Genomic DNA, 16052 nt, shown 5'->3' with positions numbered 1-16052 from the left:
AATTATAGTTCATCTTCCCCATTTGCTATAAAATTTTGCAGGAGAAAAAGGCTATTAGATATAAAAAAAATAGGCAGCATCTTTCAAACTATCTGTATGGCAAGGAGTATAGCAGTCACTGTAAAACTGTTAAAAATACACAAATCTGAGTTACACTCTTGAAGTATTCAAGTCTGATTCATCGGAATCATTACAATATGTTACAATATATATCTACCTTCTAAATGTTTTAGGGCAAAATGCATTGCTCTTGTGGATTTGTTCCAACGGCCCTATGGAAGCAATGAAGCTATACTCCGAAGCTGTCAAGTCACTTGGTAATTGCTGACAATCACCCATATGCCCTTCCTTATTTGTGAGTCACTCTGTACTAATAGAGTCCTGGGACACAGAATCACAGAAATCGAGACCAAAGTAAAACTGAGATTAAACAAAAACACACACTCTTGCCTAAGTTGAGTAAGAAAATAGCCTTTGTTATGGCATTTTCATGTCCTCCTTTTAGTTTTAAAATCTGTTTTGTCCTTAAATTGCTATCTTTACTCTTTACATGAGTATATTCACTTTATGACCTAGATCACACGGTCTCTGCCGAATCTTCTAACGGTCTCGGAACTTAAAACTTTAAACACAACGTAATAATTTCCACAAGGTCAGTAAAGTGTGTATTCATGACAGCACAGGAAACAATTACCTGCTGATTTCACAAGCAACCCGTCCTTTCATCTCAATAACATCTGAAGAGGTGGCAAACCCCAGTCTTCTCAGGACACGCTTGCGGCATTTGAGTTCATCCATTTGTAAGACGGTTCTGGCTTTTTTCAGTTCTCGCTTTGCTGCTTTGATATCTATAGCAATCTAGGGGGTCAGAAGGAGAGAAATTACATGTTTCTGGTTGCATAGATCCAACTGTTTAAAAGGCATTGCTTAATTGACATAAATACCTCAGAACGATGGTATACGGACACACTACTTGACACTGACTCATTCTACTAAGAGGAAGGTTTAAACCAATTTTTTAAATAAATGAATTATAAAATCAGCTCCATTTGCCCACAGGAAACTCTAGGAAGTTAAGTAATTTACCCAAAGTCAGAAAAGAACCCAAACAGCTCCCACCAAAAAAAGAAATCTTTGGTTGAGAAACTAGCACTCGTTTTCTGCAACCTGTACCAAGACTCAGCTAATTATTCAATCAAATGTAACCCAAAAGCATTATCTCCTGCTATCACAGCTTCTCTAGTGTCTTGTATTTCATCACAGCCAACGTCAACAAACCGACAGCAAGGTGTACAACGCAGACAACCTCGCAGCTGAACTCTGCTGGGTCCATCAGGCCCTTATTACACGCAACTTTGTGCTGCCCATGCCAGTGGCTCCTGGAGAACCAGTTTTCTGGAGCAGCACTGAAACACGCGAGTCAGTGCTGTGTGCAACCAGACCAGTCTATCAGGGTATGACCCCATATAAAGTAAATCAGCCTACTGCTTCCAGTCTGGGAGTCAGCTCAGGAAGCAGCAGCAGCAGTACAACTTCTGTGGCACACTGCCCAAGTGAACAAGCCTCATTAATTGAACTTTGCTCTGCACAAGTGTATTAAAAACGATCACTTGCAGACATCCACAGAGATTTTACCTACGCTGTATTGTTCTACGGCCATTCAGTGTAAGAAATTCTAGTGGCACCTTTGTAACCTCCTAATCCCTGAAGACTTTTTCTGAAGACTCTTGTTTTCATACATGCTTCCCATCTTCATCAACCAAGAGCGTATCAACAACTCAGTTTGTTGGTGACATTCAATAATTTTACTGTTTTTAGGAAGGATTACTTGGGTCTTGCAAATAAAAAGAAGAGCAAGTAAGAAGGGAACAGTTACTGTCTCCCTCTTCAGCTGATTACAGACATAGCGTTTTGTTTTGTATTTTTACCTGTGCTTTTTTTTCACAAAGTTTGTACACAGTTTCCAGGTTGGGATCATTGTGAAGAGGATGTGAATACATCCTGTGCTCAAATGCCTCCACTTTTTGGATTACTTTTTTCAGTCCTTGGTCTTTGATGCCCATGTCATCAATGGGGTCTAGTAAAGGTACACCATCAGGAAATCGCTTCTGTACTTCCTAAAAGAAAACATTCTGTAATATTACTAACAGTAGAAGAACCTATTATTTTATAAAGTACCTGGGACAACTATGGGGACAATAGTGTAAGTTTGTTAACATGGCTTCAGAAATTTTCAAAATCAGTGAATGACTTGACTTCCAAAATGAGTGTTGACGAGGAGAAAAACTGACACATCATGGCTTCCAATCCCTTTTAAGAACAAGGCTGAAGATGTGACACAAGCTTTAGAAAAAATTTCTTTAGAACAAGTTGTCTTGTTCTCACTCAGAGCAGAGAATTTACACAAGACTACTGGAACTTACTTGTATAGATTTTAACACACTCTGCCTGTTATCAATAGGCCTCAGGTCTTTTGGTATGTAAAGTCGAACACTGCTGATAGCTGACAGAAGATGTACCAATACAGGAACAACCTATCAATGACAGTAACCGATAAATCAGTAAAAAAAAAAAAAATTTATTATTACTCTTTCCTAGCAAAACTTTACAAAGTAATGGGAAAACTTAAACACAAGGCACAGGAGTGGGTAAAGGAGTAACAGGAAACAGGAAAAAGTAGGTAATGAGATAAGGCATCATGAAGAGCAAAAATAAGAATCAATATTCTATCTCACACTTTAAATGAAGATTTGGGGGGAAAAAAGGCAACATGTGGACAAATTAAAATGAAAATTCAAATTGATCTGAAAATTCAAACTGTTTGTCTTGATACAGGGTTTCAAACTGAAAAATAATGAAAATGCTTTCACTGGCAATTTCAATGTAATTTCAGAATAAGACAGCGTCACAGAGCTGAAGAGGTTTGAAAAAGAGAAAGAAATAAACAATTCTGTTCCCAGAGACAGAAGACACCACTAAGAAAAGCATCTGCCAAACATCATTGCTAAAATTTATCACTCAGAGATTTAAAAACTTCTAACTAAATTCTCAGCTCTAGTAGATGGAAGTGCCTGTTACCCACAAAATCCTGTACAAATATCTAAGAAAAAGCAGCTTACATATGCAGTAGCTAATTTTCGTAACTTTCTTTACGTTACTGCTATTGCCTTTCATCTACTGATGTGAAATATATAACATGGCAGCAACTATGTTTCAAAGCACTTCTTATATTGTATGGTACACTGTCAAGTACTTTTTTCACACTTGAAACTTTCCTCCAAGTGAAACAGCAACTGTTTAAGAAAGCAGAGCTAGGTATACAGCTCGTTTCTCTTCATGCATCAACCCCTCTTTTACTAGTCTGCAAAGGCTCTGGAAATACAATCTTTGATGACATTTGTAGGACGCTATTTAGAATAAAGATCGGTGACAAACCTGCATCTCTCCTTTCTCATCAGGTCTGGCTGGCTTTGCAGCTTCAGTAGCGGAATTTTTCAAACTCTCTTTGCTGCAGTGCAGTAGTACTTCAACTACATATAATGGGTCCAATTCACCAGAATTTGGCTGTTGAGGGCACAAAAACCAAGGTACATAACGGTTACTTTTAAGTACCAGCAAGAACGGAAGGAAAAAGCATTATTTTATTCAACATTAAAGGTGTGAAATGAGCTACTGTTCTTCACAGAGTATCAGCTCAGTGATGATGTGTAATCTAAAAAGCTACTGAATCAATATTGATTGAAAGATCCCTTGTATAGAAAAACACACTTGAAAAAATTACCCCTTCCCATCCTCCCTTAATGGTGTAGTCTAAAATCTATGTGCAGCTTTAGGTGCTTCTTCCTTTTCTTCTCAATGTAGTCCTTTCATAGTAAGCCAACATCTTTTGTAATTGTAATGCAAAATATTTGCATCATGCTAGCAGTACTGGACTTTCCCTCTTTTTAAAAAGCATAACAAAATTTGGGGTATGTCTTTCATTTGCAGGTTTGCAAGTTAAAGTTTTCCCACACAATAAAGACCCCTGAAGACCCTTTCAAGTGTAACAGCCTGTACCTGCAGCAAATGGGAAGCTGCATCTTTCAGGTCACATTTTTTATACACTCTAAACTGCAAGAATAACATCTGACACTCATCTAAAGCACAAAACCACACAGATATGGCGGTTAAAGGCTTTGTTCACAATGCAATAACCTTTATTATACACTGCTTTAAAAAACCCTTGATGTTAGCTAGTTGACTTGATCAGTATGCACCAAGGTTACTCAAATATATTCATACTACAAGCAAGTGTTTTTATGACTTTGAAGAGAATTAAGTTATAGGCCTAACACTGAGGGCAAAAGAGAGAAAGAGAAAACAGATTTTTCAAAATCCCATGTTAACTCAGCTGAGTTTTACTGAGCAATATTTTCATTACAAAACCTACAACGTACTTGTTTTCTTTCCCAGCACGCAGAGCTGGATGGAGACAGCTAGCATTTCTTAGAGCCTCTCAGAGGTACTGTGAGAAACTGCCATAGTAAACTACACAGAAAAACACGGTTATCTTGTTGTACAAGAGATGCAATTTCTTCAAGAAATGCAACTACGTGCTGGGGAAGAAACAATTCCTCTGAATTCTACCCTACCTTTGTGGAACGTGCTCACAGCAGTGTATGAGATGCACACCACTGCTGTTCTCTGAATCAGAGTTTTAAAATAACATCCACATATACTAATTTTACAGCCAAAGCCAAAGAAGCATACTGCTGCATCAAACAAAGAGAGACTGAACTCATGGCTGCCCACGTATGCTACAGTAAATACTAGAATTGGTGATGTCTAGAAAATTGAGAGGGAAAAAGCATTTCTGTCAAAAACTGTATTGTAAACTTTTTAATAAAGCAGGAGTATAAATGTCATTAACACCGACTGTTAATATTACCCGCGGTGAGTTTAAGTATACCAAGGGCTTTTAGACAATGCTGACCAGACATGCCTTAATCTAGAACTGCTTTCTGAATGTATACAGTTTCTTTCAGTGGGCTTCCTACAACATTTTTGGTACTAAAGCCTTGGACAGGAACAGCCATGTTTTTATACGCAAGAGTAAGAAGACCCATCAAGTCACATCAAGTTTAAAGCTTCAAGCATAAAATTCTTCTGCCTTTGGCAGAATATTGTGTGATTAGGTGTATTCCATGGATTTTAGATTTGCTAAACACCTGTTCCTTCATGTGCCTGGAAACAAAACAAGGCAGTTGAACATACCTACAGCACTAAAAGTGTTTATATTTGTTTTTACAAATAAACATGAACAGAGAAGCATGTAAATTTAATACACAAAGATTATTATAGTATAAATATAAGAGGTCAAATCTCAAACTTCTAATATCAATAGCTACTATCAGACAAAAATTTTATGTCTAGAATTAGGGATTAGATGACAATGTGCACTATAAACAGCAAAACAACCAAACCAGCATATTGTTGGCACAATCTAGTGGAAGTGACATTTCTTAATCAAACATATTTGGGTTTTTTATGAATTCTAACACAAACAGGTACTTTGGTGCCTACCATAATATGTAGCAAGCCTTGCTGCTTGAAATAAAATCTGCCTACCGTAATTCAGGGTGAAGTGCTATTTGCATTCACAGTTTTGAGGAACACTGCATCATGAAACCATGTTGGAAAAATATCTAAATAAAATTAATATAAAGCATAACTGATAATGACTCATGCTTCTGTTTACTCACGCTTCTGTTTTCACATTGTAATGAACAAAGAGTGAATCAGTGAAATACAGACTGTAACCACAAATGTCAATCTGAATGACACATTCCTCACTACAAATAGGACTTATTAGAAACTATGATACACTAAACACCTTTTACAGCTAAAAAACCCCAAGTAACAGACCGAATTCAACATCATTTCTAAAAGCAAATCCAAAGAAATATCACACCTTACAAGTGGATGAAGGTTTAAAGACATGGCACAGTAGTGTTTATTTCTAGTATTGAGCATACTACTACATTGAACAGTAATGGGGAGACGTATCTGTACCCAGGGACAAAAATGCACTGAACAGACACATTAAAATGGGTAAATAACACCCTAAGTCATTTGTTTTGCCACACTGCTCGTAGAAACTAGTCTTTCCACCCTGATCTTAAGTTACATAGCTTTAAGTCTGCTCCATAATTTGCAGCACCTATTGTCATTCTTTCCACAGAACTCAGAAGGAAAAATTCAACCCAGCTGCTAGAATCACTCAATGAAAGAAGTGCTGCTGGAGACAGCGATATCTCCTGCAGATCAGACCATCATTTCAAAGTTTGCATTCAAACCTAAAGGTTTTATTCAACAGTGGGACAGACCAGATAGGGAATGGAAGGCAAATATGTATGTGGATAAAACACAACACAGATAGAAGAAATGCCTACAGTAGTAACACAGAAGACTGGGTGAAGAGGAAATCTGTTTCCCTGCTCAATGTGGCTCTATGAAAGGAGTCTAGAAGCAAAAGCTTAAGCAGTAGCAGTAACACTTCAGTTTTCCAACTTAAAAGAAATCTGACTTTCAGAAGGACAATGGAAAACCAAAATAAAATCTCTTTTAGTAAGTTCTCTATGCACACATTTTTCTCATTTCCCATTTATTGAATATATATTAGAGAGGAATCAAAGGATGCTACAAGATACAGGCACCATGAAAACTTGACAAAGGCAGCTTCTCATTTAGATGTAGTAATTAATGCCAATGCTCTCCAGCCAAATTACTGCAAAAATGCTGCCACAGAAAAATACACTTCAAACGTAGGTTTTAATTTAGCCAGAAAAGCAGGCTGTCAAAACATGTCTGAAAGGAGGTCCAAAACATCATCTCTGGGGTTATGTGGAGATCAACTATAAAAACGGCTTTTTGGAAAGAAAAACAAATCTGCCTTCTGTTGCATCACTGACATCTGTATTTTTTTCCTCGCATTTCCCCCAAATCCATTTCTATTTTTTTCTCTGTCTTTTAACTTCCCAACTCAAACTCTACAGTAGCATCTCAGAGGTGAAGCAATGCCATATCTCATGCACGAGCTTAGGACTCTGTTCTGGTTTAGCAAGGAGCAGCTTTTGGCTTAGTAACAGGGGGAGCAGGTTGCAGTGAAGACCCACTAAAGAGTTTTTGGATTCCTCCCCCCCCCCCCCCACGGCTCCTGGGTGCACACCCACCTCTGGCCCGGCTGGACCAATCTGGCGCCTCTGCCATCACTATTTAGGGGACGGGAATTTGAAGTGCTGGCAGGAGGTGTAAGAGTGATACAAGAGGGAGGCGAGCACACAGACCCCACAGTCAGAGAAGGAAGGAGGAGCACTAGACCAGAGACTCCTCTGCAAGCCGTGGCGAGAATGCAGGCTGTGCCCCTGCAACCCATGCAGGGCCATGGCAGGACTGAGAGTTATCAGCAGCTCCGTGTGAGTGAGCCTGGACGGGCGAGGGACTGTGTGGGGAGACGGCCATGGCCCAGGCCGTGCTGGAGAGCCTGCCTGCCGCAGAGCAGCCCCACACGAGAGGCAGAGAGGAGCTGCAGCCTTTGGGATAAATGTGTGTCCGTGCAGGGCTGCCGTGTGAGTTACCCCACGGACTTGCAGGGAGGACTGGTGTGGAGTTCAGCCGTCCTGAGGAGGGACAAACGGCAGAAGCTATCGGGAACAGACTAACTGAAACCCCCACTGCCTGCCCCCCCGAACCGTTCGGGGGGGGGACACACACAAGGTAAAAACCCTGGGATCAGGGCTCTGAGCCCAGGAAGAGGGGAGGGGTGGGGAGAAAGTGTTCTTAAAAAGGCTGGTTGAACTCTTGTTGTATTACTCTGTGTTGTTTTATTTTGGTTATGTTTTGGGTTTTGGGGGTATGTTTTAGTTGATGTTGCATTAAAGTATTTTCTGTTTTCTTCCCCAAGCCGAGTGGCCTGGTCTGTTTTGTCCTGAACCTTAAGCGGCAATTAAGCCCTCCCTGCCCTTTAGCAATCCTCAGCCTCTTCGGTCCTCGAGGCTAATCGTGGCCTTTGTTCCCTGATGGGCCTAAACCATGACAGACTCAAAACACAATTCCCTGCTTAATCTTTCTACATAAAGGCAAACATCAGTCTCTATAAGGTCCCAAGCCTCACTTAGCTTCTGCAGATTTTCTGAGAGTAGGCAACGTGAATGGCTTAGTGAAGGCTGCTAAGGATGTTTTAGAAACAAACAAAACAGTTTGAAACGTTTGTAGTGCCACGTGCACTTTTGAACTAGTCATCCCAGACATATGCAGGCATTTCCTACAGACCTATGCCAAAAGGTATAACACAAGTCTTAGGGATTGTCCCACCTTCCCCTCTTTTTTTTCTTTATGCTTTTGCTCCAGGAAGACCTCAGCTTCCTGTAAATTTCATGTGAAAGGAGAATTTTTTGCCTTCAGAAACTACCAAGAAAATAGGAGCTATATCTTATTTTCAAAAAAAAGCAGTAAGACATATATTTTTCTAATGGACAGAATGTATCTTTTACCTTAACATTCGATTTCTTAGAGAAATTAACAACCACTCCCCATCCAAAGTCATCATCTTCATTCTTCACCTGAAAATATCACAAGATGTTATAATATAATCCACGTATAATCACATCCTAACAAGTGTATCTTTTTGTATTACTCCTATCTACAACAGCAATCATAGCCTATTATTTATTTTAATTAATTGTTGAATGTTTAACAAAGAAACATATCAAAAGCCAAAACTGCTGCTTAGTGCAATGTGTGTGATTTTTCAGGATGGTAAACTGGCAGACACAAAGGAATCCTTCGCGGACAGGTAGGGATTCAAAATAGAAAGAAAAGAAAAATCAAATTACCTTCACCAGTCTTCCTGGCTGTAGAAAGGGCAGGCAATACTTTGGTTTGTGAATATATTCCTCAATCTCTTTACCCAGTTTTGCAAGCTGCTGGCGGATTTTGTAGTATATGACCATATTTTCTTCATTGGGAATTGCTATCTTATTGTACTGTGCTTCCAAATTATTCACTCCTACAATAAAACGTAAAATCTCATTAAAATGGTTAACTGCACAGCCTTAAAAATCATTGTTTTGCTTTGAGATCTACATCACTAGTATTTTGTCACCATTTTTTGACATTATTATTTTTCTGTTTAAAATAATCCAGTCCTGGGAAAGCTAGAAATCAATCAACATCTCTGTTGGATTTTATTTATAGGAAGTTAAACAGTAAAAAAATTTTTTTTTAATCCCAAAACAACAAAACATACTTGAGAAAACAGAGAAGGCTAGCTCCAAATTGTCCAGGAACTATTGATTTAAGAGTAGAAAAGAAGTCTCTCAAAAAATTGCAATGATTTGTGGGAGGGTATTCAGTGCCTACCAGCACTCTTCTACCTCAATGACATCTTCTAACAAGACGGACTCCAACACGAGGAAAGTCGTTAGATATCCTTACTAACCTGTGTTAGGCTCCAATTTCATCATTTAGAAATCAGTATTTTCTTGTCCCAACATTTTTACACCTTGTTTAGTTTACATAAATCAGTTTTTATTATAAGTAACACACTATATTATGAGTAACATTATGAGTAAATATAAACCAAGTGCACATTATAGAGTTCTTTCTCCTCTCTACTAACTCACCCTCTTGCAAGATACTTGAATGCCTATGGATGACAGTAATTCCACTCACTGGGACTTGAGAGCTCAGGGATATATTCTCTATTTTTAGCTGTCAACTTTTTGAAAAAAAAAAACCCAAACTAGCAATCCATACATGTAGCATAATTTCCTCCTTGATATAAACTGTTTCTTTCCTTTGTGTTTTTCATTGCAGCTGAAGCAATTATGAAATGATAATGCCCACTATGGTGCCTAACACAAAAACGTCCAAGAAACAAAAAATAAGTTCTCCAGTTCCAGCTCTCTATTTAAATAGCAATACCAGAACCAATTTCTAGGCATGACAACTGGAACAGGGTGATTCTCAGGAGATAGAAACTATATTTGACTACTACTGTCTTAAGTACCGCACCTGCAAACTAACAGAAACTCTGCAAAGGGAACTGTTCTCTGCCTCTGTGTGTCTATCAAAGCTACATGCACACACACACAGTCTCTCTTAATATTCAATCAATAAAGCAATAGATGAACTGTGTATTCATCAGTGGCTAAGGAAGTAGCTACCTCTTCTGTTGTTAAGATTCTTCTGGGTTAAGTTTTACAAGAGGCCTCTCTCTCTCTCAAACACTGGCTGAGATCTTTGGAAAATTACTTTGGCTCATAAAAACACACTATTTAAAGATCATGGCTCAAAATTTACTCACTGGAGTGTAAATAATGTCTCAGTCCTCTCAGAATTTAGCTTTGTATTTTAACTAAACATTTTTTCCTATACTGTTCAGAATGCAGGATGTATAGTTCTTTTCAGAGACTGTAAGGAGAAATGAAAATTGTTTCTTTTAGCTAAGTTATGTGTATCAGAAAGGAATAAGACCTTTCTTCTTGGCAACTCTAACAAACCACAGGAATTTTTGTTTTTTCCTTCTTCCTGTCCTATGGTTTAGCAACGCAACAACCATTCTTGTCTGACTAAGAGAGGAAAGTTCTCTTCAAAGACTGACAGTGCATATCAATATGGGTGCTAGGAAAAAGAAGAAATTACTCTTCCAAAACTGTAACATAACAGCAAATGGTGCAGTGGCAACTGTTGGCAGGAAAGACAAGAACTGCACAGGTATAAACTCTTCTAAGCATAAAGTGTTAACTACCCCAATCTCACAGAGCAGCGCCTTTTGGACTGACTCTTGTGAGTCCACCATACAGTAATACTTACTTTCTACTATTTCTGGAATAGTTCTGTAATGTTGGAACTGATAGAAGGATTTTTCTAACATGTATTCAGGGTTAATTTCTTCTACCCGAAGCAAGTTCAATACCATGTTGTATGTCAGGTGAAATGCACTGTTCAAAGGATCAGCTGAACCCTGAAAAAGATCCAAGAACACCACCCAGTTAAAGAAATATTATCTGCAGCACACAAGAACAAGTCAAATAAATCAAGATAGAGTGTTTTATATGAGGAGCTGCTTTGATGGGTAGTACAACTGGTCTGGAGTTTAGATTATGTGTGTCATCATATCCTAACCAATTTTATTATGCTGATGTCTCATAATATCTAGAGTTACACTACAATACTATAAATTAGACTCAAATGAAATTAAAGGTTCAGATTAAAACCGAAGACGTTTCTTATAGGCTATTGTTTGGCTTCTATGATTTTAACATTATAGTTACTTAACTATATAAAGTAATCCATTATTTTAACACTCTGGAAAAACTTATTTGCATGCCTTTTTCTCTTAAAACTTACTCATCACATTGGTATCTTGGAAAGTCTGTTACAAAAAAAGGTAGTCTACAATTTCTCTAACTTAAGTAATGTCTCATTACAAAATTAATTTACTTTGCAGGTTGCTTAAGAGAGAGTGAACTCTCCATTTCTGGAGACACACAAAAAACATCTGGACCTGGTTATGGGCAGTCTGCTCTAGATGATCCTGCTTGAGCAACAGGCTTACCTCCAGTGGTCCCTCACAAACTCAACCATTCTGGAGTTCTGTGATTTTTTTTTTTTTTTATTAAGACAATATTTAGAGGCATTTTGAAAAACCGAAGAAAAAAATGGATGCTGGGAAAGAATTGTGGGCAAAGACCACATCACTATCCTCTTTCCCCATTCTTACTTTCTAAGAACATCTACTATTGTCCTCTGTCAAGATAGGGCAGTGGACTAGGTAGATGGACCTTTGGCCTCATTCAGCATAGCTATTATTATGTTCTTACCTAAGAGGAAGACCTCATTATAAGAAGAGCAAACACTTAATTGACACATATTAAAACAAACAGCTATTCAAAGAACACAGAGGTCCAAGGAAGATCTAGAAAACCTCAACACTACAGCTTCTCCAAGCAAAGGGTAAACCTGAGGAACTGTCTTTATTTTAATCATCAGCACAGAAGACAACTCTGATAAACCAAATAAGAAGTTGCTGCAATTTCTTGGTATGAAAGGAACAGGTGCCTTCAGTGAGGGTCCAATAGTAATCCAAAAGTTATGCAGCACAAAATTATAACTTCTCTGTACCAAAAGGAGAGGAAACCAGAAGCAACAGAGAGGTGGGCAGAATATAGCAGAATGGCAACATAAATACACTTTTAATATAACCAAGTTAGATCTCACAGACCATCCAGAGCTCTCTGAAGCTATTACAAGCACCTAGATTATCATGACTCTTTTACTGCTGAAAAATTTATGACAACACACTGCTTAACCCCACCAAACTAATGTCATTAAGTTTTTAACAGATTTTTTAAAAGACTCTAGTGAATTACTAAGCAGATAAAGAGTGTTACTTGATATTTTTTGAAAAAAAAAAAAAATTCCCAATGCAGACTCAAAGAATTCTGAACTTACAGGAAATGAAAAAGGTCTGTTAAAATACTAGCACAACACTGAAGATGCCAGTAATCCACAGGGTTGCATGATAAGGAATAAAATGACAAGTGTGGAACAGTTTGCAATGCTTTAGTATTTATTGCTCATTAAAGAATTCATGAAATACAAGAGATTTACTGAAGCATTGTCATTTCAGCAAGGTCTATGAGTAAATTCAGCTATGATTAAACATTTTAAATTAATAACAATTAAAACAGGTAACAAGAAAATTAGTATGTTTCAAGACATATTTTTATGCAACTACACAACTGCTGAAAGTTCAACATCAGACATTTTAGCCCTCAGAGACAGCTGATGCTGGGAAACACACTCCTCTGCACTTTATTTAAGCTCAAGATTTGCCTTACCTTACTGCATATCAAAAGGCAAAGAAATGAGTTGCAAGACAATATAGTATAATTGGCTTTAGGTATGTAGCAGAGATACTCCTTCATCACTCATAATTTAAAAAATCTAAATTTAAAATAATAATTTAAAAAATTAAAAATCACTCCCATATGAATAGTATATAATGTCAATACTGAAACTTAGATCAAGTGCTTTTCCATTTCAAGTGAAGTCTAATGGACTTTAAATGACATTACCACAAGGTACACATTTTTCTTTCAATTTTAACTGTACAGTCAGGAATTCTGACACTACATCCACTGATGTACTGATGTGAGATTTAAAAAGAGACAGTTTGAATCTAACACTTTTTCACATGAGATTTAAGAATACTGTAATCCCATTTGCTTTATGTGATATGTAGAGACTTATAAGATTACCTAACAAATGCCAGCATCCTCATCACAGCATGATTATTTATTTTCTAAAAAAAACCCCAGCTGTTGCAGAGAAGTCTTCAGCATGTTTACACTAAGGAAGCACCAACATGAATACATGTAAAACACGGCTATGATAAATAATATTACCTAATATTTTCCTTTTCATGGCAAGAGACATCATTCTAGCTTACATCTGTGAGTAGTTCATATACAGATAATGTTTGCACCTCAAGTGATGTACCACAGACCAGAAATACCTCTTAGATCATTAAATGTATATTTAAAATATAAACCCCAAATGGGATCCTACTGAGAGAAATGTGTCAGTAAGTACAACACCAACAGCTGAGCTGCAGCACGCAGAGGAAATCTCAAGTTTCTGCATATGTCTCCACCAAAGAAAGATGAGAGAACTTCTGATGCTAACCAACGTATAACACAGCGTTCTCCTCAGACCTGATAAAAAGATAATGTACCCAAGCTCTTGTCTGTTTTTCTAAATATACCAGTTATTCTAGCCAAGTGAAATTACCACTCCCTAAAAAGCTTGTTTCTGTACAACAGAGAGACATTTAAAGAATGGCATTTACTAAAGGATGGCACAGCAATTATGCCAGTGTCAGCTAACACTAGCTCAGATTCTTTCCTACAGCAATGCCCACTGCTGTAGCCAGGCATCAATTAAAGCAGCTGGAACTCACCCAATAGCTGGCCACAGACACTGGTGTTACCTACAGACCAGCAGAGATCTGGCAAAATAGTGCTGTGACCAATCACACCATGAACCTCTTTTTCCATTTCTGGCAATGTTAAATAGCTTTAAGGCATAACTTTGCTGTGTGCTTGATTATCAACTGTTTGAAAGAATGACATTGTGTTACTCAGTTAAATGCTACCATAAGGTGAGAAAACAATAAACTTTACACAACTAAGAAACATTCACAGAACATGCCAAGAAAGTCCAAATAATTCCTGCAAATTCAGTTTAAAAGCTTTTAAAAAAATCAGCCCAGTTCAACTGTGAAGGAATGATTTAAAAACAAACTAAAAATCCCCATCTTTTTCAAAGATTATACAAAACAGATTTATTTGAAAGGCAGCATTTGAGCCAGTTGCTGATGTGGTAATTTTAAAGTACATATGATCAGTATTGTACAATTTGAAAATAAGACTATTCTATTAACACAAAGCAGTTAAAATACAAATTCTGTCTTGGCAAAAACTGTGGATCCGTCATCTTATAAACACATCTTTCTCCAAGTTTCAGAAATGCCTTTTTTCTCAGTGTTGGTCTCTAGGCAATGCTTCATTTGAAATTAAAATTTCTGAGAAACAGGTTTGGGGTTTTTTTTTCTGAAAACTGGGACTGTTAGTTCTCCAAATGAAATGTAACTGTAATAGCTTTACTTTAGCACACTTCCTGCACATCCAGTGAATGCTGCAGTGTGCATTAGTCTCTACTGACCATGCTGTGCTATCAACGGACCCACATATAACAGGCAGCAATCATCTAGATACTCTTGCCTCGTCTACCTAGTAGTAACATGCAGATTTTGTAAGCTGCATTAGAAACCTTATACCAAACTATAGTTGTTTCATAGGAGGAAAGGCTGTGGGAACTGGGGCTGTTTAGTCTAGAGAAGAGAAGACTGAGGGGAGATCTTACTAACATTTACAAATACCTAAAGAGTGGGTGTCAGGAGGTTGGGACATCCCTTTTTTCTATAGTATCTAGCAACAGGACAAGGGGTAATGGGATGAAGCTGGAACACAAAAAGTTCTACTTAAACATAAGAAAAAACTATTTCACTGTGAGGGTGAGGGAGCAGTGGCACAGGCTGTCCAGAGGGGTTGTGGAGTCTCCTTCCTTGGAGGTCTTCAAGACCTGCCTGGACATGTTCCTATGCGACCTGATCTAGGTGAACCTGCTTCTGCAGGGGGGATGGGCTAGATGATCTCTAAAGGTCCCTTCCAACCCCTACCATTCTATGATTCTCTACTAAGTACACACAAATGATGAGCAGCCTTTTCCAGAAAATTATTAAGATTTACATGATCACTGCAGACAGAATTAATACTTATCTAAAGACACCTGTCAGATACTTATGGTGTCAGGAAAAGAATAATAGCATATATCACTGACAGGAAAATGGAAAAGGTGGACCTTTCCTTCCTGTCTGAGCTTACACAGTACAAGGTGTTCCACTACTCTGAATTTTTCCTGCTGCTAAGATGTACTAAGAGGCAGATCAATATAACTTACATTTTCTCAAAAATGCTTCTCTTGCAGTCCCTTTCTCTTCTCAAGCTCTGTGCCACCAGCTCCCACATAAATTAATTTCATTCTTAACTTCAGGGTATGCAATCACCTGCCTCAAGCTCTCTCAGGTCTTTGAGGAAGCCTCTCTCAGAGAAAAAAGCTCCATATTAGACAAAGGACAAACTACCAACCACACTCATGGAGATCGGACAAAATCCTGCAGAGAGCTGCAACAAATGTTGCTAAGAAAGACTGCCTTCAACAGTCATCAGGAAGTCACTTTCAAACACACAGTGTCCTTGACTTTATTGCTGTTGAATTACTACCTCAGTTCTCCAGCCTCCTTCCTGCAAGCAATCCATCCCCCTCTTCACACGCTGTCCTTCACCACTATTTTCAACAGACAGTAGTAACAGATTTATTTCTGAGTATTTTGTAAAAAACTGAAATATTTTGCAAGCCTTTTTATCCCTTTGCATGAGAACTGG

The 16052-nt window shown here is 38.0% G+C and overlaps 1 protein-coding gene across 1 annotated transcript in view; it reads right to left on the bottom strand.

The window, feature by feature from the left end:
- The window catches only part of MTREX (Mtr4 exosome RNA helicase), a 46000-nt gene that overhangs the window by 8067 nt on the left and 21881 nt on the right, over positions 1-16052 (bottom strand). Inside the window, exons 16-22 of the mRNA XM_062017688.1 lie at positions 10855-11005; positions 8874-9046; positions 8532-8600; positions 3436-3564; positions 2424-2534; positions 1929-2117; positions 695-858 (exon numbers count right to left, since the gene is read on the bottom strand). Coding sequence (XP_061873672.1) covers positions 695-858; positions 1929-2117; positions 2424-2534; positions 3436-3564; positions 8532-8600; positions 8874-9046; positions 10855-11005 — 986 coding nt within the window. The remainder of the gene's footprint in view (positions 1-694; positions 859-1928; positions 2118-2423; positions 2535-3435; positions 3565-8531; positions 8601-8873; positions 9047-10854; positions 11006-16052) is intronic.

The sequence above is a fragment of the Colius striatus genome, chromosome Z (genome assembly GCF_028858725.1).
Source record: "Colius striatus isolate bColStr4 chromosome Z, bColStr4.1.hap1, whole genome shotgun sequence".
Classification (NCBI taxonomy): Eukaryota; Metazoa; Chordata; class Aves; order Coliiformes; family Coliidae; genus Colius; species Colius striatus.
The sequence above is the reverse complement of the archived record's forward strand: the minus strand, read 5'-3'. Positions and strand labels throughout refer to the sequence as shown.